At 57.7% G+C, this 26439-nt stretch overlaps 1 protein-coding gene across 1 annotated transcript in view; it reads right to left on the bottom strand.

The window, feature by feature from the left end:
* The window catches only part of LAMA5 (laminin subunit alpha 5), a 51635-nt gene extending 25469 nt beyond the window's left edge, over positions 1-26166 (bottom strand). Inside the window, exons 1-11 of the mRNA XM_070801334.1 lie at positions 25838-26166; positions 21010-21162; positions 12413-12530; positions 11506-11624; positions 11250-11420; positions 10955-11052; positions 6529-6644; positions 6069-6187; positions 5871-5961; positions 5518-5652; positions 5274-5336 (exon numbers count right to left, since the gene is read on the bottom strand). Of these exons, the coding sequence (XP_070657435.1) occupies positions 5274-5336; positions 5518-5652; positions 5871-5961; positions 6069-6187; positions 6529-6644; positions 10955-11052; positions 11250-11420; positions 11506-11624; positions 12413-12530; positions 21010-21162; positions 25838-26116 (1462 nt within the window). The 5' untranslated portion in view covers positions 26117-26166. The remainder of the gene's footprint in view (positions 1-5273; positions 5337-5517; positions 5653-5870; positions 5962-6068; positions 6188-6528; positions 6645-10954; positions 11053-11249; positions 11421-11505; positions 11625-12412; positions 12531-21009; positions 21163-25837) is intronic.
* Between the last annotated feature and the right edge of the window lie 273 nt (positions 26167-26439).

The following is a 26439-nucleotide window of genomic DNA, read 5'->3' as shown; positions in this document are numbered from 1 at the left end:
TTCAGCTTCAGCTTCAGTCCTTCCAATGAATATTCAGGGTTGATTTCCTTTAGGATTGACTACTTTGATCTCCTTGCTGTCAAGGACTCCCAAGAGTCTTCTCCAGCACCACAATTCAAAAGTATCAATTCTTCAGTGCTCAATCTTCTTTATGGTCCAATTCTCACAGCCGTACATGACTACTGGAAAAACCAGAGCTTTGACTATATGGACTTTGGTCAGCAAACACTGTCTAGGGTTGTCATAGATTTTCTTCCAAGGAGCAACTGTCTTTTAATTGTGTGACTGCAGTACAAAATAATGGTTCATTATTTGTCAAAACATAAAGACAACCTTGGCCCAAACCAGAAGATAGAAACAGAACTTGCAAACCCTCAGAGAAGAAAACACAAACCAACCAAAATATGCTTTGCTGGTCAATCTAGTAAAAGTCAAAAAAGGAAAAATTTAAGCAGAATGAAAGAAATGATACAGTTGGGGCAGGGGCAAGCCCAAATAGCAGCCACAGTCCCTCCGCCAGGCCGCATCTCCTCTCACGAGACAAACCCAAAGGCATCGGTTTGACTCTTGAAGGAGAATCTGGTCACACCCTTTTGAAAGAATGCACCTTGAACCAAGGACTTGGACAAGAAATAAAGAGCTTCCAGAAGGGAGAGCGTGGAGTATGGTGAGCCCAGGCATGAGCATTAATGGAGACAGGAAGGATGTTGTGTGTGGAAGAAAGGGACTTGCCCCCCAAGAGATGCTGAAAACCCAAAGCTCTAAGAGCAGGATAAACATGGTCCGGAGGTACTGAAAACTAAAACTATTGAAATTGGGAGGGAAATCTGGCCAAACCACCGTCAAAGAGAGAAAGACTGAATACACTGTTCCCAGAATGTGACAAAAACTAAGAACAGAGTGGGTTTAAACAGCATAATTAACATGTCCTTTAATAAACGTATGTGTACAAATCTATTCCCACAGAGAACACAAGTTCCTGTCAAACATTCTTGGACAATCTAAAAGGGGTCACATTCCAGGTGAGAAAGAAACCCTCAAAATCCAAAGACAAAAAGTAGACATTTTCAGGCTACCAAATCTGACCACGGTGCAGTAAAACAGAACAGAACCATCAAAAGAAGGGACAGAATGGAAATCTAACCACCTGGAATGGCAAACACAGGTCTAAACAACTCGGGTGAAAAGGAAAATGAAAACTGAAATGATACACAGTTTAAGAGGAACAGCAGGGAGAACACAGCATATCAACTCTGTGGGATACACCTAGCCCAAGCCACATTCTGAAGCAAATTCACAGCTTTACCCCTGGGTTTCTCAACCTTGGCACCAGTACCATTCTGCTTGGATGACTATTGTGGGGGTGGGTCTGTCCTGTGCTCTGCAGGAGATTCAGCGTCATGTCTGGCCCCTACCCACTAGATGACCGTGGCATCCCCCAGTTAGAATAACCAAAGATGTCTCCAGACATTTTCCTGCAGAATAAAATCAGCCTTGGTTGAGAAAAAAATGCTTTAGATGTTTTGTGGATAATTAAGAGAAACTTAAAAGTAATAACAATTCAAGAAACTATGAAAATGACAATAAGTCAAAAGAAAACAGAAAAAGACAAATACTGTATGATCTCACTTATATGTAGAATCTTAAAAAATACACACACACTGAGTCTTTAAAAATACCCTGAGCTTGTGGATATAAAAAAAAAAAAAAAAGATTGATAATTGCCCGAGGCAGGGATTGGGAGGTGGCAAAATTGGTGAAGGGAGTCAAAAGATGCAAACTTCCAAATATAATGTAAATAAGTCATGGGATGTGACCCACAGCATGGCAACAATAGTTAATAATAATGTACTGCATAATTGAAAGTAGCTAAGAGAGTAGACATTAAAAGTTCTAGGCCAAATTAAAAAAAAATTTCTTATAATGAGAAAAAAATTATAATTCTGTGTGGTGACAGGTGTTAACTAGACCTTCTGTGGTGATCATTTGATAATGTCTAGAAATACCAAACCTTTGTGTTACATACCTGAAATTAACATACTGATTTAGGATTATACCTCAACAGAAGACAGAAGAGAGAAAGGTAGATTTTAGCTCAAATTTTTCTATATTAGGAAGTTAAAATCTCTCTCCCAAACCAGAGAAAAACTCCAGCATATCTTATCAATATAAACCTTAAGCTGCACTTCAAAAACACTAAAAAACTCAGCAAACTTCTGTTATATCTCTGAAGGCAGGAAAGAAAAGAAAAACAGACAAAAGGAACGGAAGGAAATTTGAAAATCACATACAGAATACTGTGCATAACTTTCTGCCTACACCTTTTAAAATCCAAATGATATAAACAAAATATGCTAAGAAAACATAAGTAACCAAAACTGACTTAAGATGAAGTAGAAAATGAACATGCATAATAAAAGAAATTAAAACTACCACCTAAGATGTCCATGGTCTGATCAGATTCACATGAAGAAAATAACAACAAGGGCAAATTACCCACTGGGAGAAAAGCATGTGACTCGTGAGGCATAGATACTATAGTTCATGTGGAAAGAGCTTACAGCAGCAAACGAGTGAAAAGAAAACTGAGCCATGACCTCAGAAGGGAAATTCACACATGAAAACAACAGAAAGAGTCCAGAAACATGAGAGAAGATTCAAATTCAAGTGAGGCAAAGAAATACGGCTAAGACCAAGGAAACACCAAATGCCATCAGATCTAAGAACCAGTTACAGGACACACCACTATCTTGAGCTGCTGTGAAAGGAAAATACTGGCCAATTAGACACTGATAAGCCACCAACCAAAAGGTGCATCCCAACTCCAGGAAAACTGAAGATTTCTGTAATAATGAACGCTGCCATGCAGAGACAGCAACATTCTGACACAAGTGACGTGAATGACGCCACTCCACCCAGGCAGACGATTTTGCCAGGAGAGCAGTTTGGCAACGTGCAGCCAAAAATGTTTCCAAACCTTCTTCTAGGAAACTGTCCTGCAGAAATAGTTAATAATTCATGGAAAGCTTTAGCTGCAAGGATGTTTACTATAGTGTTATTTTTAAAAACTCTGGAAAGAACCTAAATTACCAAGAATTGAGAGTTGGTCAAACAAGAACTGCATCTGTGTACATAACGTAGAATGTAAAATGACGTGTTTACAGGATGGTGTGGGTGGAAAGTGCAATTACACGAAAGTGCACACAGGCCACGCGGATGCTTACAAACATAGCATACACGCGGAGGGAGAAGGGGCTGTTTGCAGGAGCTGCGATTCTGGATAACTCTCTTTAACTTTCTGCTTGCCTATATTTTTTAAGGTTTTCTAGAATGAATATGTATTATTTGCACAAAATTAAAAGAACCAAAGAAAAAGTGAACAAAATGGAAATAGCAGGTTGGTGAAAACGTAACTGCGGTTTGGGACCGTGAATTTTAAATCATTATAACCAGGCTCAAACACATCTTTATTAATGAAAATAGGAACCACTACAATCAATACAAATAAGTTGGCTTATTCCTATAGCATAAAGATCTGTGCTTTGGGATTTGATGAACACTTGAAAAGCATTTTCTGCCTCCTGCTGGTTGTTGGAAGAGTTTTCCCTGCAAAAAGTTGTCAAGATGCTTGAAAAAGTGGTAGTTGGTTAGCAAGAAGTCAGGTGAATATGGCAGACAAGAAAAAACTCATTAGCCCAATTCGTTCAGCTTCTGAAGTGCTGGTTGTGTGACGTGTGGTCGAGCGTTGTTGTGGAAGAGATCTGGGCCCTCTCTGTTGACCAATGCCGGCTGCAGGCATTGCAGTTTTTGGTGCATCTCATCGATTTATTGAGCAAACTTCTCAGATGTGATGGTTCTGCAGGATTCAAAAAAAACTATAGTGGATCAGATTGGCAGTAGACCACCAGACAGTGACCATGACCTTCTGTGGTGCAAGTTTGGCTTTGGAGCTTCTTCTGGGTCCAACCACTGAACTAGCTGTCACTGGCTGTCGTATACAATCCACATCTGGTCATACATCACATTCCGATGAAGAAATGGTTCGCTGTTATTGCACAGACCAAGAGAAGACGACACTTAAAGATTTGTTTATTTGCGGTCAGCTCATTAGGCACTGTCTTACTGAGCTTTTTCACATTTCCAATTTGCTTCAAATGCTGAACAATTGTAGAATGGTCAGCACTGAGTTAGTTGGCAACTTCTCGTGTAGTGTAGGAGAACGCAATGGCACCCCACTCCAGTACTCTTGCCTGGAAAATCCCATGGACGGAGGAGCCAGGTAGGCTGCAGTCCATGGGGTCGCTAAGAGTCAGACATGACTGAGCGACTTCACTTTCACTTTTCACTTTCATGCATTGGAGAAGGAAATGGCAACCCACTCCAGTGTTCTTCCCTGGAGAATCCCAGGGACGGGGGAGCCTGATGGGCTGCCGTCTATGGGGTCGCACAGAGTCGGACACGACTGAAGCGACTCAGCAGCAGCAGGAGCACGTAGTTGTAAGAGGATCAGCTTTGATGATTCTCTTGGTTGTTGTCAACTTCCAATGGCTGGTCACTGTCCTCATCTTCAAGGCTCTCGTCTCCTCTGCAAAACTTCTTGAACCACCACTGCACTGTATGTTCATTAGCAGTTCCTGGGCCAAATGTGTTATTGATGTTGCAAGTTGTCTCCGCTGCTTTACAACCCATTTTGAACTCGAATAAGAAAATTGCTGAAATTTGATTTTTGCCTAATATAATTTCCCTAATCTAAAATAAATATAAAATAAACTGGGGTTGCAGAGTCGGACATGACTGAGCAACGTTCACTTTCACAAACAGCAAGTAATAACTCATTAGGGCTTCCCTGGGGGACAGTAAAGAAACTGCCTGCAATGCAGGAGACCCAAATTCAATCCCTGGGTCAAGAAGATTCCTTGGAGAAGGAAATGGCAGCCCATTCCAGTATTCTTGCCTGGAAAAATCCCATGGACAGAGAAGCATGGTAGGCTACAGTCCATGGGGTCACAAAGAGTCGGACGTGACTGAGCAACTAACACTTTCAACTTTCAATAAGTCGTTAGCAAAAAGAACATGAAGTAAGAAATGTGCATTAAAATGATGCATCACATAATCACATTTAAAAATGTATTCCAATATCAAACAGCATAGGTCAACAATGCAAAACCACAATTACTTTTGCACCGCCGACTCTGTGGGCCTGGGTTTGGCCCACTCTGCCCCACTGCTCCAGTGGGGCCTAAGGCAGGATGGGGATCTTGAGGGACACTTACTCACGATATGTCCGGCAGGCAACACCTGCTCCCCAGTGTCATTGTGGGAGGAGGAAGGCACCGCTGAGAGAGGAAACAGCACATGTCAGCAAGGTGGGGTAAGCACCCGGCTGCCAGGGTCTCCCCACATCACCAGCGGTACAAGCAGGATGAAAGGGTTCCCACCCCTCCCCACTGGCTCCAGCCCAGTATCGGGGGATACTCAGGTGCCTGCCCATCCCCCCATCCCCAGCTATGCCCTCACGGTAGCAGTGTGGGAAGTCAGTGAAGCCTTCAGCACACGCGTCGCATCGCGCCCCCGTGAAGTTTGGACGGCAGTAGCAGCGGCCAGTCAGGTCCTCACACGTCCCATCTGTGAAGTCCGACTCACAGTTGCAACCTAAATGGGCGTGGGAAGACAGGGGACCCCAAGCCCACAGCTCTCAGGCCTCCAAGGAGGGTCAGCATCTGCCTTCCCCCCTGACCTGGGATGTGGGATGAGAGTCACGGCCTCCCAGATAGCTGCAAAGGCCCCAGGACCCCTCATCTGGGCACACCCTGCTCCTGGATACCCTTGGGACACCCCCACCCCGACCACACCCGGTCACCCCCACTTACGGCGGCAGGCGTGGGGTGAGTCGAGTGGGTGGTCTGGGGAGCGGTAGAAGCCAGGCAGACACTGCTCACAGTTGATGCCCGTGGTGTGATGCTGCGACAGGACAGGGCCGCTGAGTCCAGGAACCCCCGGCCCCCAGCCTTGTGCAGACCCTGCCCACCCGAGACCCGCACCACAGACCTGGCAACAGCCTCACCCACCTGGCAGTCAATGCACACGCCCCCGCCCTGGTAGACCTGGTCCTGATTCTGGCTGGCGTTGCGCCGATCCACCTCCGGGTCATAGTAGCAGTCATGGGCATGGCCATAGCAGTTGCAGGCTGGAGAGCAAGGGGCTCAGCTGTGGGCAGGCCTCTGTGACCCTCCCCCGGCTAGGACCCCCGGGCACATCCCATAAACTACAGGTGACCCCAGACTCAGGTGATGGAGTGTGCCATGTTGCCTGAGTATGCCAACAGCACTCTTCTGAGCATGTATAAGCATGTGTGAACATGTATGAAAGCTGTATGTACTGTGTGAGCACGTGTGCGCATGCACATGTGTGCAAGCGTGTGTGTACATGAGTAATAAGAATGTGACGTGAGTACAAGAGTACACTGTGTGGGTATGAGTACATTTGAGCATGTGTGAGCACCATGCGGGCGTGTGGAGGGGCACTCACACTGGCATTCGTTGGCACTGTCTGTGGTGGCTGGCCTCCATGGCTGCTGGTTGAAGCCGGGGCAGCAGCGGTCACAGGAGCCCCCACATGTGTTGTGTTGGCAGGCGCACTGAAGCCTGTAGGGGACACACAGGCACAGGAAGGGCTCAGACCCACCGGGGACCCAGAGGGACCAGAGAAGGGCAGTGGCTGTGTAGGGACTTCATGGAGGATGGGAGCTGGGACAGAGCATGGCATGGTCAGTGCATGTGGCCCCTGACCACAGGTGAACCTGAGCCCTGGGCCCCTCAGGTTCCAGCTACACCCACCCCATCACGGCCAGGACCCAGGCCAAGTCTGCAGCTTTCCTGGGCCAACTCTGAGGTCTGGGTCTTGCTCAGCAGGCAGGCAGCCCTGGGCTCAGCCAGACGCCCCTATTACCCAGGGCTCCTCCCCAGGGGCAAGTGGCCAAGAACTGCTTCCTCTTCCAGCTGGGGGTGGACTCCAGTTAGAGGGTTGGAATCCAGCCTACTGTCCTGGAGAGCAGCTCCTGCTGGCTCAGTGGGCAGGGGGACAGCTGGCTGCAGCTGAGGACTGAGCACAGAACCACCCTTCCCCTCAGCACACACCTCCACAACTCAGTCAAAGGGGGAGCAGGAAGCACAGCCCCACCCCAGGGCCATGTGCTCCTCAGTCCTAGACCAGTACCACAGTGCTTAGAAGTCCTGAGCCGCCCCCAGGAGCCAGTCCAAGAAGAAGAGACTGAGAGCTCCAAATCCACTTGAGCCCCTCCCTTCCTGCACAAGGGGCTGCATACAGAGCCTGGAGAGGCAGCACTGAGGATCCTCAACCAAGGCCCTGGGGCTGGTGTTTGACTTTTCAAGAATCTACACTTGAGAAACCTGCATGCAGGTCAGGAAGCAACAGTTAGAACTGGACATGGAACAACAGACTGGTTCCAAATAGGAAAAGGAGTACGTCAAGGCTGTATATTGTCACCCTGCTTATTTAACTTCCATGCAGAGTATATCATGAGAAATGCTGGACTGGATGAAGCACAAGCTGGAATCAAGATTGCTGGGAGAAATATCAATAACCTCAGATATGCAGATAACACCATCCTTATGGCAGAAAGTGAAGAGGAACTTAAAAGCCTCTTGATGAAAGTGAAAGAGCAGAGTGAAAAAGTTGGCTTAAAGCTCAACATTCAGAAAACGAAGATCATGGCATCCGGTCCCATCACTTCATGGCAAATAGGTGGAGAAACAGTGGCTGACTTTATTTTTCTGGGCTCCAAAATCACCGCAGATGGTGACTGCAGCCATGAAATTAAAAGACGCTTACTCCTTGGAAGCAAAGTTATGACCAACCTAGATAGCATATTAAAAAGCAGAGACATTACTTTGTCAACAAAGGTCCGTCTGGTCAAAGCTATGGTTTTTCCAGTAGTCATGTATGGATGTGAGAGTTGGACAATAAAGAAAGCTGAGTGCTGCAAGAATTGATGCTTTTGAACTGTGGTGTTGGAGAAGACTCTTGAGAGTCCCTTGGACTGCAAGGAGATCCAACCAGTCCATCCTACAGGAGATCAGTCCTGGGTGTTCATTGGAAGGACTGATGCTAAAGCTGAAACTCTTTGGCCACCTCATGCAAAGAGCTGACTCATTGGAAAAGACCCTGATGCTGGGAAAGATTGAGGGCAGGAGGAGAAGGGGATGACAGAGGATGAGATGGTTGGATGGCATCACCGACACAATGGACATGGGTTTGGGTGGACTCCAGGAGTTGGTGATGGACAGGGAGGCCTGGCGTGCTATGGTTCTTTGGGTTGCAAAGAGCTGGACACGACTGAGTGACTGAACTGAACACTGTCAGTGTACCCCTTAACCAGGAAATTAACACAAAGATTAGGGCATCTGTCAAAAGTCCTTGGAAAACCACGCTGGAGGGATTCTTCCCAATCTAGGGCACATGGTCACCACACAGGTGAAGCCCTATTGAAAACCTGCACAGAAACAACCCAATGGGGTCAGTCGATGCAACCGACAGCAGGGCTGCACCCCAGGAACTTCACTTCATGGAGCAATCAGGTTGAAACCATAAAAAGAGAGTCTTTAAAGATTATAACCCAGAAGACAGTGAAATGACATTTAAGTGTTGAAAGAGATAGCCATTAACCAGGAATTCTACAACCAGCTAAACTATCACCAAAGAGGACTTCCCTGGCGATCCAACGGTTGGCAGTCCACCTGCCAAAGCAGGGGACACAGGTTCAATCCCTGTTCCGGAAGGACACATGCTGTGGGGCAATTCAGCCAGCACAGCAGCTGCTGCACCCATGTGCCATAGAGTCTGTGCTCTGGAACAATGAGAAGCCCAAGTAGCACAATTAAGAAGAGACCCCGCTTTCTGCAACTAGAGAGAGCTCCCAAGAAGCTACAAAGATCCAGCACAGCCAAAAATAAAATGCTTTAAAACAAAAAAGAATCTTAATAAAAATAAAAAGACCCCAGAGAGCTCCCTCGCCCCTCCCACACTACAAGGACTCAGCTGGAAGACAGTCACCTATGAACTAGGAAGGGGGCCTTAGGTGCCTCCATAACTGTAAGGAATAAGTCTGCATGGTTTATGAGCCACCCAGCCTCTGGCATTCTGTCAGCCTGAATAGACTAAGACACAACAGAAACAAAACACGTGTCTTCCAAACCGAGGGGTGGAGAAGAGAGACTGGGGGCTGGGCACATGGGGCAGGTAGTCAGCACTCAGAATGATGGTGGTAGAGAGGGCAGAGAGGATGCAGGTGGGGGTGGAGGTGATGGTGGTAGAGGCTGAGGGGCAGAGAAGAGCAGCTGGTAGGGCAGAGCCCTCATGGAAGAGGCAGAGGAGGCGGCAGACAGAACGCAGGGAGAACACAACAGGCCGACGCTGTGGGGCATGGGTGAGCGAGGGGTGTCAGCACTCGCGGTTCTGGGAGAGACACCCCACACGTTCTGCAGGGTGAGCAGAGCTCTGCTCATGCCCAGGTGCAGGTGAGTCAGGGCGGATGCCGACGCCCTCCCGACAGGCACGGGCAGGCCTGCCTCTCCTCTGGAGCTGATCTGGCCGCCCAGCTGGCGCCCTAAACAACCATCACGAGTCCCACTTGGCACTTAATTTCCCAAAGCAACCAACTGCATCTGGGTTCAGCACCTGAAGCTGTGGGCAGGAATCCTCACCCAGGGCCACGCTGAGGCTGCATGGACCACACGGGTTCTGGGGGCCTGCACCAGTGTGATCATACCCCTCCCGCTGCAGACCCATCAGCCATGCCTGAGGAGGTCTAGGGTTCACCTCTTAGTGTTTTTTGACTATGAGAACAGGGGTGAGCTTCTGCACTGTCTGGGCTTCATCCACCTCCCTATCAACTAGGATGTGGACACAGCGATAAACCCCAGAATTGAGGGGGCTGCACAATTTCAAGGCGAGGGAAGCAGCAGGAGGAGGTGGCCAGCAAGGGCTGGGGGCTGCAGGAGCCTGGCCTCAGGCTCCCTTGGCAGGCTCTGCTGCCTCTTCCAGCACCGCCTGTCCAGCCCTGGACCTGCTTTATGCCCCAGAGCCCTCAGCCCTGCCAGGACCCCTGCACTGGGCACAGGCCTCCCATTTCCTGCCTGCCCAGAACAGGGGCTGCTGGGGTGGGGCGGGAAGCCCACCTGTGCCTCTGGAGCAGGAACACAGCCCAGCATGTGTTAACTCCACACACAGCTGCTGATGGACAGGAGGGAGGGAGGGAGGGAGGTAAGAGGGAAGGGAAAATGAGGGAGGGAGGCGTGAACACACAGACGAATCCACTGCCGAGCCCGGAGGAGAGCTGGCCTAGTGCCAGGCTCCAGCTGATAATTTAGCTGAGTGCTCACTGCTGAATTCATGGCGCTGGAGCCACTTAGGCACATAGCACCAGTGGCAGCTTGTTAAAGACGCAGGTTCCTGAGCCCCGCCTTACTGGCTGAGCTCAGAGTCCCCGCTGAGCGTGTCAGAGGAGGGGGTCTCTGGGCTGCTCCCTGTCCTGAGCCTCGGCCCCTGCCTGTGTCCAGGATGGGGGTCAGGGTGGGGCAGCAGGGAGTGTATAATCTGTGTCCTCAAGGAAGGTGGGAGAGCTCCCCTCACCCCAGAGGGCAGGAACATGCAGCCTCAGGCAATTACCTCCCTCAGACTCCCCTGCACCTCTGGGGTTTCCGCCAGAGGAGCAGCTGGGTCACAGGTCCAGGTAAGGCTCCACCTCTGTGGGCAGCAGGGCAGAGGCCCAAGCCAGACACTAGGCCCTACCCTTCCACCTCACTGTGCACACGGGGAAACTGAGGCCACGGGGAAACGAGGGGCGAGGGGCCAGTGTAGGGGCGATGAAACCAGGCCTCCTCTCCCTCAGGTTCAGCACGAGATGGGGGGATGACCAGGGAGCTGCAGGTCTCACCTGAAGGGGTCTGTGGGGTCTTTGGCATCACAGACATCCGCATGCCCGTGGCAGACACAGCGGCCGCCGATGCTGATGTCCTTGATACTGTAATAGTACTGTGCAGGGCCCGCAACGTGAGCTCGGGGCCTCCCACTCCTGCCCTGAGCCCAGGTGGCCCCGCCCATAGCAGCCCCAGCCCCCGTGGCCCCGCCCACAGCAGCCCCGCCCCGTGGCCCCGCCCATAGCAGGACCAGCTCCACGGGGCCCCGCCCACACCTGCCCCGAAGCCCGGCCCGCCCGCCCGCCCGCTCACCCGGCGGGTGACCGTGGGGTCCCGCAGCGCCTTGCCCATGAGGTGGCCCAGCAGCGTGTTGGTGCGCAGGAAGCGCAGGCGGATGTTGGTGGCTTTGGTGAAGTCACGCAGCAGCGGCGAGTAGGAGAAGTTCATAGCACCTGGGCGCCCGTTCACCAAGGACACCACGATCTGAGGATGGACGCAGATCAGGCAGGGGCATGGTGCCGGCACTGACCGCCAGACCGCATGCCCCACGCCGTCCCGCCCGGCCCACCTCGCCGTTCTCCAGAGGCACAATCCGGGAGTACTCGGTGCTGCAGATGACATCGTCGTCCTGCGTGATGCGCTCCAGCGTCCGCAGCCCGAACCGTTCCAGGCAGTCCCTCTTGGAGGCTACGGAAATGCCGAGGGTGAGCGCTCGGCGCTCTGGGGGAGCCCTCGGAGGAGGCAGTGCCCTGCTGCCCCGGGCGCCCTGTCTTCACGGAGCCACATGGCCTCAGCCAGGAGGAAGCATCAACAGGAATGCAGCATCGCGGCCCACCCTCAGGGTTTTGTTGAACAGAGCGTGGAGCACATCGCAGCTTCCTCCAGAGGGCGCCTCAGGACCCAGGGTGCCCCTGCCGGGAGGCTCTGAACTTGCCCACCCTTGGTGAGCTGACCATCCAGGCCTTTGCCATTCTCTCTGCAGAGTGTCCCCTTGTGTGTCCCTCCCCAACCCCAGCCTTGGGGCACCCATCCTGACTGTCCTTCACAGGGTTGCCCTGCACTCACTCTTGGGCTTTGGAGCTTGAGGGGGACACAAGTTCCAGGACCACCCAATTGGAGCCATGTGGACATGATTAGTCAGGGTGGCACGTGGCAGGGCCAACCAGTGAGCAGGGGCACAGGGCCCCCGTGCTCTCCTGATGGGGCAGCTAAGTTGGTGGCCTCTGCCACCTGGGAGTTGCTGGAGCATAAGGCCAGTCCACAGCGAGCTAGGAGATGGACCCAGCAGTGCCATGTCACGGACGCAAGGCCCTGAACCCCCAGCTGCCTTCAGGAATATGCACCCCACAGCCCGGCCCACCTAGAAGCCGGGCGTGAGGGCAGGCCTGGTATCCAGAGGCCTTGAGAGCACAGCACTGGCAGCCCACTCACCCAGGGTATCCCCCCTTGCCAGCCCCTCACTCTGGGAGACTCACATGCAAAGTACTGCCAGGGCTGGTAGGTGTGGCCAAAGTCTGTGGACCGCTCCAGCACCCAGAGGTCTGGCCGAGGGGAATTGGCAAACTTGATGAGCACGTAGGCCACGTGGAAAACCTGCCGGATGGTGGGTGAACACCCCTGAGATCCCTTCCATGCCATGTGGGGCCCCCAAACACCTGGAGGGCTGCCCCCACCCTGTGAGGTGAGGTTCCAGGGGATATCTGTGGGCTTGCCCTCAGGGGCCAGACACACCTAGGTAAGAGGGCCAGCTAGCTCAGGGAGCAGCTCCTTGGCTTGCAGGCCAGCCTGGAGCCACTGAGACCTGCTCTGGGGACATAGAGATGACCAGCAGAACCCAGCATTTCTGGAGGGCTCCCCTCTTGAGCCTGAGGGTGACTTAGGGCTCAGACGCACCCCCTCCCCAGCCCCACCCCAGCTGAGGCTGCACACAAGCCTGATGGGGGCTGAAGTCAGACAGGGCCCACACGCAGGCAGCCTGTCTACAGGGCCCAGGCAGTGGGGCTGGGCAAAGTGATGGCAGAAGCTCATCCCACTGTCCCCAGAGCTCTGGTGGCTGGCCTGGGAAGGTGGCCAGGTGATGTCCCAAGCTCCCAGGAGCCTGGCCTCCTTGCACAGCAGGCCGATAAACCCCTGCCCAGGATGGGGGCCCCTGTCACAGTCATCCTGGTGACCCCATCATCTTCAGAGCCAACTCAGGACCTGCACATTTCACTCACTGACCAGCCACAGGGGCAGGCAGCGAGGATCCATCAGGGCCCAGCCTCTGCCTGCCACTGGCACAAGGCCCCAAGAGACAAACACAGGACCTTCCAAAGCTGGGCCAGGGAGACCCTGCCAACCCAGGAGTCAGAAGTTGGAGCTCTGCTTGGCCAAGCCGTTGGGGCAGCACATGGCCAGGGGGACGGGGGAGGCTGTTCATCCAGAGGCATGGGTCTCAATCTGACCTCACTCCTTTGTCTCTCCCCTCTGGGCCAGAGGTCGGCATCCCTGGATGTCCCCCTGTCCCGTGCCCCAGACCTCAGCTTAGAGGGCCAATGACCCCTTCTCCTCCCCCACCTCTGCCCCAAAGCCAAAGATGAGGTGCCATTTTCTGAACACTCTCTATGTGCAAAGTCTGGGCTCCAAGGAGACCTGGGCAGGGCCGGCGGAGAACCCGGTGCCCAGTCTGTACACGGGGAGAGCTGAGGCCCTAGACGAAGGGCAGAGACACAGCTAGTGAGCACCCCACCCATGGACAATGCCCGCCCCACCCCTCGGGGCCCTCAGTCACACCCCCATGCCAGACCTGCTCACAGGTGGGCTCTGAACTGCTCACCAGCCTCAAGGGCAACGTCGCACCTCAGGCCACTCACTGTCCCCTCAGTGAGGCCCTGCCCAGCCCAGGGGAACAGGCCCCTTCCAGTGTCCACTGCTCTGGAACCAGCTGGTCTGTCAGTGAGCCAGGCCCCAAGCCTAGGGACAGAGCAGGGGTCCCCACCAGGGCTGCCCAATGCCCACAGTCACCCCCTCCCCTGGTCAACCTGAAGCTGCTATGGTAACCCCTCGGACAGTGAGGGGACCACGGACCCGCTCAGGGCCCAGCCCTCAGGAGACCAGCGCCTAGAATCCAGGCGTGGGGGGTGGGGCAGGGGGCGGGGGTTGTGAGATCCCAGGACCCTGAGACACGCCCATTCCTAACCCTGCCCTTCTGGGAAGGCCTGGCTTTGCAGGGAGAGGCCTTTCCCAGGGCGTGTGTAGGGGGTGAGGGCCTATTCACCCATTGCCAGGCCTTGAGGTCATCTTCCACTTGGCCCTGCCCAGTCAGGGGAAGGGCTCAAGCCTCTGGGGGTACAGACCCTACACTTGGCAGGCACCTTGGCCAACCCCTCAGGCATTCCAGGAAGCCCTGGGGACCGCAAACAGCCCCTGTGCCAGGAGGGGTCTTCATGAGGAAGGGGGACACGGCAGAGTGGGGGCCTCAGTGTGCACTGGACTTGAACATAGGCTGTTTTGGGGGCGGCAGCATGGCTGCCACAGAAAGCCCCCAGAGAGATTAAAGCCTTGCTCCGAGCCCCGTGGGGCCCACCCCCGCCTTTCCCTGAGCGAGGCCACCAGGCTGCACCCTCCATGGCCAGCTTGGTCCCTCCCCCAGGTCGGCGGGCTGCACACATTTTTCCCAGCTGAGAGCACTTGCACAAATATTGACTTGAAGATGCTAATCAGGCAGGACAGGGGCAGAATGAAAACTAACCCCCCCCAACCCTGCCCAAGGCCCAGCCCTCTGGGTGTGCTCCAAGGAAGACCCCTGCCTTCTGTCCATCTGTCCACCTGGTTGTCTCACTGTCACAGCAGGCTGGAGGGACGGGACGGCATATGTTCAGCTCTCCCATCTGTCCCCATTCTGCTTCGGGGAGCCGCACAGCCGCCCCGGGCATGACCCGGAGCGAGTGCAGACCCCTGGCCTCCCTGGACACGGCCCTCCCCACGCCGTCCCCGCCCGCTCCACTCTGCTCAGCTGCCAGCTCCCCTGACCTTTCCCGCTGCTACAGAGCTCTGAGCAAAAGGAAAAAAGTCTTTTAAAGCAAAAGCCAAACAAAAGCCTCCTGAGTTATTTTTAAAAATCTGGCTATTCTGGGGCAGGCACGTCTCCAGGACAGCAGCCGGACCCGCCTCTCAGCCACAGCACCCCCCACCCAGCCTGACCTCGGAGGGCCAGGCTCGCCAGGAGGGGGTCTGCCCTGTGACCGCTGCCTAGAGCGGGTGGCGGAGCCTGGAGAGCCTGGGTGCATCCCAGGCCTCAGTGGCTAGATGGTCCAGGGTGGGCAGGGAGTAGTGGGACAAACACAGCAGAGGTCAGAGGCCGGGGGTCAGGGTGCAAGACCTGAAGAAAGGGTGTGAAGACTCGGAGAGTCTCCAAAGAGAAGAGGCCACCTGTTCCTGCAGGCGAGCAGAGGTCACCCAGAGCCACACCAGAGGCAGAGATTGGGGGGTGGGGAGGGCAAACAAGGGATGGGCTGGAGTCAGAAGACACAGGGAGGGCTAGAGAGGAAGCCGCTACTGCAGACCCCCAGGGGGTCTCCATAGCCCCAGGGACAGGGGTACAGGAGGGGACAGCAGGCAGGAAGACTCCTGGGCTCAGGCACCCATGTACCAAGGACATGGCTGATGCTGGAGCCTCTGGAAGCACAAGGTCATCAGAGCCAGCACACTCCACCTTTGACCCGAGCCAGGCCCTGTGCCCCTGTCCTGGGGAGGGAGCACCCTGCCCCCACCCGCTGGGCCGCCAGCATGAATCACCAGGCAGCCTGTGACTCAGCCTGACCCCACAGGAAGCAGGGCCCCATGCTGATTCCCAGGGATGGGCCAGGGTCCCAACCGGGCCGGGTGGGGCAGGAAGCCCCTCCTAGACCAGGCGTCCGGACCAGCTCCCCCTTTGTTCCCAGGGGCACCCAGACCTCCTGGACCACCACCCCAGACCGTTGGACTGGCCTCAGGGCCCTGTGTGCTGAATCTAGTTGAGCCAGCACCCTGGGTTTGCCCTCTCCCTGGAGACCCGATTTAGAAACCTTGATAAACATAAATGCTACAGCGCGAGGTGGGGAGTGGGGGTGGCCTAGTGGGCACATCAACTCAGGCCCCCAGCTGGGTAAATAAGAATGGCCATCCACATAACACACAACGGGGAGCTGAAAACAGGCCACACGTGGCTGCCACTACAGGAGTGGAAAAGCCACTGCTAGAAAAAAAAATAAAACCTGGAAACATAGAGTGGGCACACAGAGGCCCCAGGAGCCCTGACTCTGTGGGGCCAGGTGCCCAACATACCAGTGTGTAGAGTGGAGCAAGTAGGGGGATTTTCAGCAATTGGGCAATCTGACAGCTCTATAGGAGCTCACCAGCTAGAGTGAAGGGCAAACACCCATGTGGCCCAGCACCTCAATGGAGCTGGGCTTGGGAGGGAGTTCAGACACCACCCATATGCTGTCTTGGGGCCCCTGCCTTGAAGGGAGGGGTTTCAGGCCCACCCCCCCCCCCCCACCAGAGCTCCTGTCTCTGTCCCACATCCCCTGCAGCCTGGCCCAGGTCAGGCCAGATGGCCAGCCTCAGGCCATAGGAAGTGGAGTTTATCCCAAGAGGACCCCAACACCCAAACAGTTTATAGACTTCAGTGTGAGCTGTGTTGCTGGAAGCCAACGCCACAGCGTTTGTTTAAAAACAGACAGAAGGAGCCTGGGGGGCTCAGTATGAGGAGGCCGGAGTGTTGCTGCGTGCCATGATGGCCGGGGAGGGTGGCAGCAGGGGCAGAGGACAAATGGCCCCCAGTCCCAGCCCCTGGCAGCCCCTCTGACCCTGTGTCCTTCAAGCCAAGGGACGAGCTGAGGCAGGGTCTCCCAGCTCCCACAAGGAGAGAAGCGACAGGCAGGCCCTGCTGGCCTGAAGACTCAACCTGGGGAGGCTGTCCCAGACCCCCAGGCTCTTAACCCGCCCCACCAGGGAGCCCATCCCAAGAGGCTGTGTCTGGTCCAGACCCCCACACCTGTAACCAGAGCCTGGCCGGTCTCAGCCATACTTCCAGCCACTTCCCTTGAGCAACCCCGCTGACCCTCCTGGGGCGCTGCCCACATGGCTGAGAGCCCAGCTAGGCCTGGCCAGCCAGGCCAGTGACCGTGACCTCATAACCCAGCAGGCCAGGCTGCCTGCCTAGGGAGCTCCAGACTGACCAGCTCAGAGCCCGGGACCAGGGTGGGCAGGGTAGAGCTGCATAGGGGGTCCTGACCACAAAGCAGCCAGCACGTCTGGGGCCCTCGTGAGCAGCAAGGCCCAGGCACGTGCTCACAGCCCACGTCCAGAGGAGGGCCCGAGGCACAGTCAGCCCGGCCTCTCCTCCACACTGGGGCTCCAACCCCCCTGTGGTGGGGGTGGAGGGGCAGCTGGTGCCCTCCCTGCCTCCTCACTGTTCCTCAGGGAGGGCAGACCCCTCACCCTGGCATTTTCAGTCTCCCAACCAACACTTTTGGCCTCCCACCCAGCCCCCCAGCCTACACCCCACTGCCAGCCCAAATGCCCTCCACTGTACCCCTCACCTGGTCTCCAGTCTCCTCCCTCCAGGCCTGGCCTTTCAGGGCTGGGACAAAGGGCTGTTCCACCCAGGGCACAAGCAGAGAACACAGCCCACAGCTGGGAGGGGACCTCTATTCCTCACCTGCCTCTGCATCTGAGGAGTGAGGGCTGAGCCCACAGGTAGGGGCTGCTGGGGAGAGGCCCTCCCCCATGACTGGGCCACCAGGGGGCATCTGGAGAGGGAGGGGACTCCCCCCTAGAACCAGCCCTTACTCACCCTGCCCAGCTCCCTAAGGCCCCCTGGGAACACAGAGGGTGAGGCTCAGAACAGGGAGTCTGCGGCAGGCAAGAGGGGGAGACAGGAGGTAGCAAGAACCCGCTGGCTGGACCCTTGAGGACCCCCAGGCAGGCCACTGCTGGGACTCGGGACAGTGCCCCCTCGGTCTCCAGCCACAGAGACCCTCTCTGAGGCTTGCATCCCACAGGCTCAGCCCCACAGACTGTCCTCTCAGGTCTGGGGTCCTGGCCAAGGTCAGCAGGGCAGAAGTGGAGGCCTGGACCTCTCCACGCCCTTCTTGGCCAGGCCCTCACTCCTGGGGCCTTGGTTTCTCCATCTGCAAAATGGGGGGAATAGAGTGCAGTAACCCCTGCCCCATCCTGGGGAAGGTCAGAGGTGATGAAGAGAGACAGGCAGAAGACTCCTCAAGGCCCCAGGACAGATGGACGCTACAGGGACCAGGCCGCACCAGCCGCAGCCCCACCCCCAGGGTGAGGAGGAAGAGGAGCTGCCAGCAGTCCTCCCTGGCCTCCCGGGGCAGGAAGTCCTCCTGATGCCCAGGGCCAGCTGCCCCGCCCCCACCCGCTTTCCTGGGGCATCCGCTTCACATCCCAGAACAAAGGCCCCTGGCAGCCGCCGCAGGGGGAGGGCCCAACCTCATTGCCCACTCACTGCCTCCCGACAGAAGACCCAGCCCCACCCCAGGGGGACCTGTGCCCCAAAGGAAGGCCCAGCCCCCAAGCCAGGGAACCCCCAGGCCCCTCCCACTGGCCTCTCTTCCCCTGCACAGCCAGTGTGCTTGGAGGGTCCTGCCCGGGACACCCTCAGTCTGGCTGCAGGCCAGCTGCTCCCATGACCAGATTGGGGGCACTTGAGGAGGTAGATCCCAGGGTTGCTGTGAGGGCGCCTCCAAAACGCCTTCCCCCAGCACTCCAGCCTATGCCCCCTCCATCCTCCAGAGCTCCCATTTCCTACCCCCATGGGCACCTCTGCCCACGAGGAGCCTGGTCTCTGTCCCCAACCCCCACGAGCAGGGTATGCCAAAGGGACCCAGTCGTCACGCAGTGACTCAGGGAGGAAGGGGCAATGAGCTCCTTTTCCTAAAGGGAAGGTGGTGAACGCGGGAGTCATCTCTGAAATTCCACCGTGGCTCAGAAACATGCCTAGGAAAGGGTTTTCTCTCTTCACGGAGCTGGACACTGGGTGCTTCCACTCCACTCAACTCCAAAGCACGCAACTGGGCACGTCCTAGGCTCCCCTGCCCCAGCCCCAACCAAGGCTGGCATCCCCTTAACCAAGACGGGGGCTTCCATAAGTCATAAAGAGGAGAAGGAAGAAGGGAGGGGTAGGGACATGAGAAGAGCAAAGGGTTGGCGGGTAGACAGATGTTAGGTGGATGGGCTGGTGGGTGGGTAGGTAGATGGATGAGTGGGACGGTGGGTGGGTAGATGGATGGGTGAGAGGGTGACAAAAAGAGAGGACGGGGAGAGAGAGAGGAAGAGCAGTCGGCGGGTGGGAGAGTCGATCTCCCACAAGCAGGGCTGGAAACGGTCGCTTTCCCATTTGTGTCATTTTACATTTGGGGAAACCGAGTCTTGGTGGGCAAGACGCACACAGAATGAAACCGTGGCCCCAGCGCAGGTCCAGTCTGCAGGGCAAATGTCCCGCCTGCCTCCGCACCTCTTACACAGATAGACACCGAGGCGCAGGGGGCCACAAAGACGGGGAGGGGGTGGGGTGGTGTTAGCACTGTCCGAGCTCCCCCTTGGCCCCACCCACTGCACCTCGGGAGGGCACTGTGCCCACCTGCTTCGGGAGGCCAGACCACTGTGTGCCCAGAGAGCACCCCTGCCCTGCCCCAGTCTGGCCAGGCTTGTCCACAGAGGAGGAGGGGCGAGAAGGACCCAGCGGCTCAGCACAAGCTCCCCTGCTGACCCCAGGGCAGCAGCAGAGTCCATGTCCCCCTCTCCCTCCCTGGCAACCCCTCTAGGGCAGTGCCAGAGACAGGGGCACCCTGGGGCACACAGGGTTGCTGAGGTCCCTCTCATGCTCCCGGCGGAAGGGAAGAGAGCACAGGTGTGGTGAAGGCCCAGTGAGCTGAAGGGCAGTGGGCCTGGTGCCCCCCAGACCTGGCAGCCCAGGGGCCTCCTGCAGGGCCTAGGAAGGGAGCCCCTCCCAGGGCCTAAGAGCTAACCCCACCCCTCCATTCCCCTGGAACTCCCAGGCCACTTACTGGGACTCAAACCCATTCCCCTCACCAACCCCTGCCCACCAGGCCTCCAGGTGGGGGCAGGAGGCAACCAACACTGCCCACTAAACCCGCCTGCAGGGCCCGCCTCCCACCCAGCCAGGCTTCCAGGAGATGTGTCCCCACCTCTCCTGGGATGCCCTCAAGGTGAGAGCAGGATGGAGGCCCAGTGGAGGAGCAGAGACCCACCAGGTCACACACCAGGATGTGGCTAAGCCGGCCTGGACTCAGGCCCCTGGGCTCATGTGACCAGGGAAGGGGTGAGCGTGGGGTCGAGCAGGATCAACCCTGAGCCCGATGCCCAGGCAAGCCCAGAGCTGGCTGCTTCTGGGCTCGGCCTCATCAACCTGCCACCCCCACCCCGCTCCACCCAAGGAGGCGATGGGACTGCTGGCCCCTTTCACAGGCCAGGATTCCAAGGCCAGATACCTTGTGGGGAGTGGGAGTGTGAGCCTGAACCAGCCCAGATCCACCAAAGGGGGAAATACCTGACACCCTCCTGCCCGCCTGAATGGGAGTTGGGGGGGCACACCTAACCCTTGGGTGGCCCCGCAGCACAGGTATCCTAGGAATGTCCACTTCCGCTGGCCTGTGCATTCCTGCAGCCCCTCCCACTCCCCAGCAGGCCTGGCTCCCTGCGGAGGAATTCCTCTGAGTAAACACCAGGGCGCCTGGCCAGGGGCACAGGGCCCACAGCCTTCAGCCCCACCTCCGTGTCAGCCCCCCAGTGCCCCTCACCCTAATTCTCCATGTGACCTCTGGAAAGCCCCCCATCTGGCCTCCTGCCTTGCTGTGAATCATGAGGATGCTGAGAAAACAATGGAAGGTGCCCACTGCCACGCCTGTGTCCGTGCTGAGCTTGCCACAAGCAGTCCGTCCATGCCCGGGCCAGCCCGGCCTCCCAGCCCACTCTAGGTGGAGACCCTGCCTTCCAGTCCATGCCCCAAGGGGAGCCCTTCAGCCAGAGACACAGGGTAGGGCTGCGGCAGACAGAACAGGGACTATACCTGGCCCAGGTCCAGGGTGACGTTGACCTCGTTGTACTCCAGGCCCCGGGACAATGGTGGGCTCTGCCACCAGCGCTCCGTGCCGTCAATGGCGTTGCTCACGGGGTGAGCCCTGTTGCTGCTGGCAGCCGTGCAGATGTCGCAGTACTGGCCCTGTGGGGGAGAGGTAGTCAGATGGCCAAGGCGTGCTGTGATCTTTTGCCTCTCTGGTCATTCCCACCCCTGCCCACGGGGCCCACCCCTAGCCTGCGGAGCCTTGTCTGCCGTTCACTCTTTCATTTGGCAAACACACACTGGGTGCCAACACAGCTCATGTGAGACGATCACACCTGCCATAGAGGAAACAGGAGAGTGGGCGGGGGAGGGGCACCCAGTGCAGGTGGAGAAATCACAGTAGGCCTCCTTGAGGAGGCGGCATCTGAGTCCTACACCATGAAAGAGGGTATGCTCCAGGAAGAAGGGCTGGCTGTGCAAAGGCCCTGGGGCAGGAAGAGCAAACTAGAAGTAAACAGCAAGAAGGCCAGTGCAACTGGAGCTGAAGGGCAAAGGGCTGGCTAAGGGGCAAGTCACATGTCATTTCCCCCACAAAGCTGGCCACTGCAGGGGGCTTTAGAAGGGCTGGCACAGGATGGGGCCCAGTGGGAACCTAAAGAGGGAGGAAGGTAGGGCTACAGTCAGAAGGCCCAGGCCCAGTGTGTGCTCCTCCCCACCTCTACCAGCCCATCCCTCAAACCTCCCTGCCAGGCTCTCACCCAGAGCCATGGAGCAGGGTCTCCAGGGAGGCAGCCTGTGGGGAGGCCCCAGAGGGCAGGCACGTGGGCAGCCGGCAGACGAGGCCGGGACCTGCTGGCTCTGCCATTTCCGAGCTCTGGGACCCGGCCAGATCCCAGCAGCGGCTGAGTCTCACTGCCCTGTCTGAAGAGTGGGCGTAATGCTGGCACCTGCTGCAGCCACTGCAGGATTAATGGATCCCACGCAGGGCCTGGCAGCTGCTTCTGTCACGGTCCAGCCACCTGCCAGGGCCCAGTCCTCTGGCGGGGGACACAAGGGCTCCCAGCGCCATCCCGGCCTGCTGTCCCCATGGGGTAGGAGCAGGTGCTGGAAGCCCAGGCTGGGGTAGGGGGCAGCGCTGGGCCCTGGCTGCTGGCCCAGTGGAGGCCCAACCCCCCAGCCCAGAGGAAACCAGACCTGCTGTCCCTTCGCACACAAAGGCGGCCCTCGGAGACTTGGCACTGATTGAGGCCCAGAGAGGCTGCGTCTGGGAAATGTGGCTGCTCCACCCCTCCCAGCCTCCCAGGGGGCCAGATCTCCTCCTAGGAGTTGGGAGCGTGGGAGATGCCCTGTCCCCCCTCCCAGGCCTGGCAGCCTAAGAGCTCCCAGCCTCCACCCAGGCAAGGTGCGCCCCTGCCTCCCCTGGACACACCTGCTCACGGCTTCCACCCTGTGGCCAGGACAGCAAGACCAAGAGGTGGCAGCCTGGGTGCCAAGCAGCAGAACCCTCTGTGTTGGGTGCTTGGGGAGACCCCCCTCTACCCTCTCCCTATGGCCCTGGAACCCTGATCTCCAGATCAGCTGTTACTCCTTAGCAGGGCCCCATTGTGTAGGACCACCCAAGAAGCTGACCTGACACCCCCCACCCCCCACCACTCTGCTTTATTTATTCTGTCACGAGGCTGTTGGCGATTCTTCATTTACTGCCTCCTTGGGCAGAGGGGATGAGGGGGTGGCGTGCACCTGCCTTGTTTTTATATTTATTTTATTTATTTATCTGGCTGCACCAGGTCTTACTTGTGGCACACTGGATCTTTTTGTTGCAGCATGTGGGATCTAGTTCCCTGACCAGGGATCGAACACAAGCTCCCTACATTGCGAGCACAAAGTTTTAGCCACTGGACCATGAGAGAAGTCCCCCTGCCTTGCTCTTAACTGCATCCCTGAAGTCATGACCCAGAGCTGCCACACAGAGGAGCAGGAGCAATGGGCAGGACACCCAAAAGAGGGGCACCATCTGTACAAGCCATACCACCAGCTCACATGGAGGAACCCAGGCTCCGGGTCCCAGACTGTGAGAGCTCCCAGAGGGTGGGCTCAGAGACGATCATGGGAAACACGGAGCACATGTGTGCAAGCTGTCTGGGGCCTGGTGGGGCTCTCAGAGGAGGTGGGTAGGGCCGTCTGGCTGGGGTGGTGGGCCTTCCAAAGAAGACTGCCTTGGTCAAAAGAGACAACGGAAATGTCTGCTCAGGTCCACCCAGAGAGTCAGGGCCACAGCAGGGCCGCCTGATGTGGGCGCACAGTGGATGGAGCCGGGGGTGGAGGGGTGGGGAAACGAGGTTCCCTCCGCCCCTCTGCTGCAGAGGGTCCTGCTGGGAACAGAACAAGGAAGCAAGGAGCAGTGATAAGGACTTCCCCTCCCAGTGAGTCACCATGCTGGCAGCTGAGCCCCCGACTTCCCCTGCAGTGCTGGGGCCAGCCCAGAATATCTCACGTGCCCACCTGAAGTCACAGGGCCAGATCCCCAAGTTACCCTCTGCCTGCCCCAGCTGCCCACAGGACTGCCTCGACCCAATGTACAGCAGGGCTCATCCTGTGCCCTGGGTGGCATGTCCCCAGCCAGCTTCTGCCCCATTTCCTCCAGGGGACCCCAGAAACTGCTGGCTTGCAGCTGTGGACCACGTGACCCTCCTGACCCACCCACAAAATTGGGTTCTTGGGATGGAGAGGTGGGCCTGGTCACTTAGCTCCAGAAGGTGCTTGCAGACAAGGCCCTTTACCAACCCAACAAGAGGCAAGGGTGGTAAGGAGACCTCGTCCCCTAAGAGGACAGGGAAGCAGGTCCGGTGACTCGACCACGGCTGGCCATCAGTGTTTCTGGCCATGCTGGCAGCCTCCAAACAGGGGTGCCATAACTGAGCGCTGCAGACTTTTAAAGTGAGGCCTCAGTCCTAACCTGCTAGACCGGGAGTGCAGGACTCAAGTTTTGCTCAGGGCCCTTGCCTGCAACGCCACGGCCACGGCCACTTGCCAAGCGGTCACTGTGTGACAGACTGCCTCCCAGGCCCCTTAGGCAGGCCAAGCTCACGGCTTCAGGTGAGGCGGCCCTCGTGATGTACCCATTTTATAGATGAGGAGCCTGAGACTGGGATAGGAGGAAGCCATACAGCTAAGGAGAGGGCCTTGGGCACAGGCCATCAGCTCCTGGGCTGCTCCTTTACATACTGTGCTGCTGCTGCTGCTGCTAAGTCGCTTTAGTCGTGTCCGACTCTGTGCGACCCCATAGACGGCAGTCCACCAGGCTCCCCCGTCCCTGGGATTCTCCAGGCAAGAACACTGGAGTGGGTTGTCATTTCCTGCTCCAATGCATGAAAGTGAAAAGTGAAAGTGAAGTCGCTTAGTCGTGTCCAACTCTTAGCAGCCTACCAGGCTCCTCCGTCCATGGGATTTCCCAGGCAAGAGTACTGAAGTGGGGTGCCATTGCCTTCTCCGTAAACACTGTGAGGAGGTAATAAGCAGCCCTTCCTCAACGGCCTGGGCAGGCAGCACAGGTGGGCAGGGGGAGGTGGCCTGGAGCCTGAGCTGATTAGCTGTGAAATCCCGGGGGAGCATCTGGGGGCGGGCACTTAGCCAGGCCCTCTGGGCAGCTTTGGAGCCCCCCACAAGCTCCTCCTCTTGACCTGGCCCCTCTGATGTCACCCAGAGACATTAAGGGCCCAGGGTAGGGGTCCAGGTGGCCCCGCTCACCCTAGCCAGATCCTGGTCTGCTTTGGGGCTTTACAGGCCTCAGTTTTCCCACCTGAAATGTGGGCTTGAGACCTCCCCCTCAGCTGGGCAGGGCTTGCAGGAGAGCATGAGTCCAGAAAGGTGTGTTCAGGAGCCCAAGGGAAGTGATACTCTGTCCCAGACAACACTGCCGCACCAGGGCCCCCTCTCACTTCTATCCACCCCCATGGGGTTGGAGGGGGGCAAGGGGAGTGGGCAGGCAGGCCCTGTAAAGGGGCCCCAGCACTACCTCCCTCATTCATCACCCCATCAAGGCTCCTCCCTCCCCCAGTCTCTCCTACCAGGAAGGTGGCAGCAAGTCCCTGGAGGCTGAGGCTCAGGTTACAACAGCCTTGGGGCCCCCAGACTCTCCCTAAGGTAGGACAGGGATGGGAGGATGGGCCCTGCATGGAGTGTCAGGGAACCTCCAGAGCAGGCCCTACTCCGCCCCCAGGCAGAGAGATGCCCCTGATTACACCTCCGAGCTCTCATCCCCAGTTAAAAACCCCTCTGTCTGTCCTCCTCCAACCTCGAGGGTCCAACCGACTCCCTAGAAACCCCGGCGGGGACAGCTTCAACCCTCCAGCCGGAGTTAGCACTCCTGTGTCTGGCCCTTCCGCCCCCATCCCTGGCCCATCCCGTCGCCAGCAGGTTCCAGCCTGTCCCGGAGGAAGGCGGAGCGGTCGGCCCCCTCCCCACAGGCAGCCGGCCACGGAAGCCAAGTCCCGCCCTCGCCGGGATCCCGGGACTCGGGGCCGCCAGGGACCAGGCACCAGCCCCTCCCGTCCAGCTCGTCACCGCTGCCGAACTCGACCGGTGCCGGCCGCGCCCGGGTCGGTTGCGTGCCGCCTTCCCGGCGGGAAGCGCACTTCTCTGGCTGAACCAGAAGGGCCGAGCTGGGGTCCCTTCCGTCCCCCGAAATGCAGAACTGGGGCGTTGGGACGGGCGGCGGCCGCGGTCCGTACCTGGGCTCTTCGCCTAGTAGGGCTGGAATTCCGGAGTCTGAGCCCGGTGCTCGCCCCGCGCGGGCGTCCCCACCACCCCCGCCCGGCCTCCCGCCCTCGCTCACCTGGATGGTCTGGTTGGGGTCCCCGCCGGCCACGGGGCCCCCCACCAACTTGCAGTAGAGGTCCTCGGTGGGGCGCGGGGCGCCGCGCGCAGGGGCCTCCTCGCCGCAGGTGGCCGAGGCGGCGATGCGGGCGCCCTCAGCCAGGTTGAAGTAGGGCGGGTGCAGGCTGAAGCCACCGCCCGCCGCCCGCGCCCGCGCCGCGCCCAGCAACGCCAGTCCGGCCAGCAGCAGCGGCGCGGGGCCCCAGGAATCGCGGGGCCGCGCGCCCGGTTTCGCCATCTTCCAGCTCGGGGACTGCGGGCGAGGCGGGAGCCCGGCGGGTCTGCGGCGCCCGGCCGGGCTCGGCTCGCTCCGCCCGCGGACGTCAGGCCCCGCCCCGGCCCGCCCGGGAGCTTCGGCCCCGCGCCCCGGGGAGGGGGCGGGGGAGGCCGGGGGGAGGGGCGGCCGGCCGCCTTAACCCTTGGGACCCCGGCCCGGCCGGCCTCCTGGAAGGGGGACACCTGCTGATCTCGGGCCGGGCCGTGGGAATGCTGCGCCCAGGCGGCCCCGGGGCGTGGCTCCCGGTTCCTGGCGGCCCCCTGCGCCCTCCAGCACCGCGGCCC

Source organism: Bos indicus, chromosome 13 (assembly GCF_029378745.1).
Source record: "Bos indicus isolate NIAB-ARS_2022 breed Sahiwal x Tharparkar chromosome 13, NIAB-ARS_B.indTharparkar_mat_pri_1.0, whole genome shotgun sequence".
Classification (NCBI taxonomy): domain Eukaryota; kingdom Metazoa; phylum Chordata; class Mammalia; order Artiodactyla; family Bovidae; genus Bos; species Bos indicus.
Note: the sequence above shows the minus strand (reverse complement) of the source record. Positions and strands in the feature narration are given on the sequence as shown.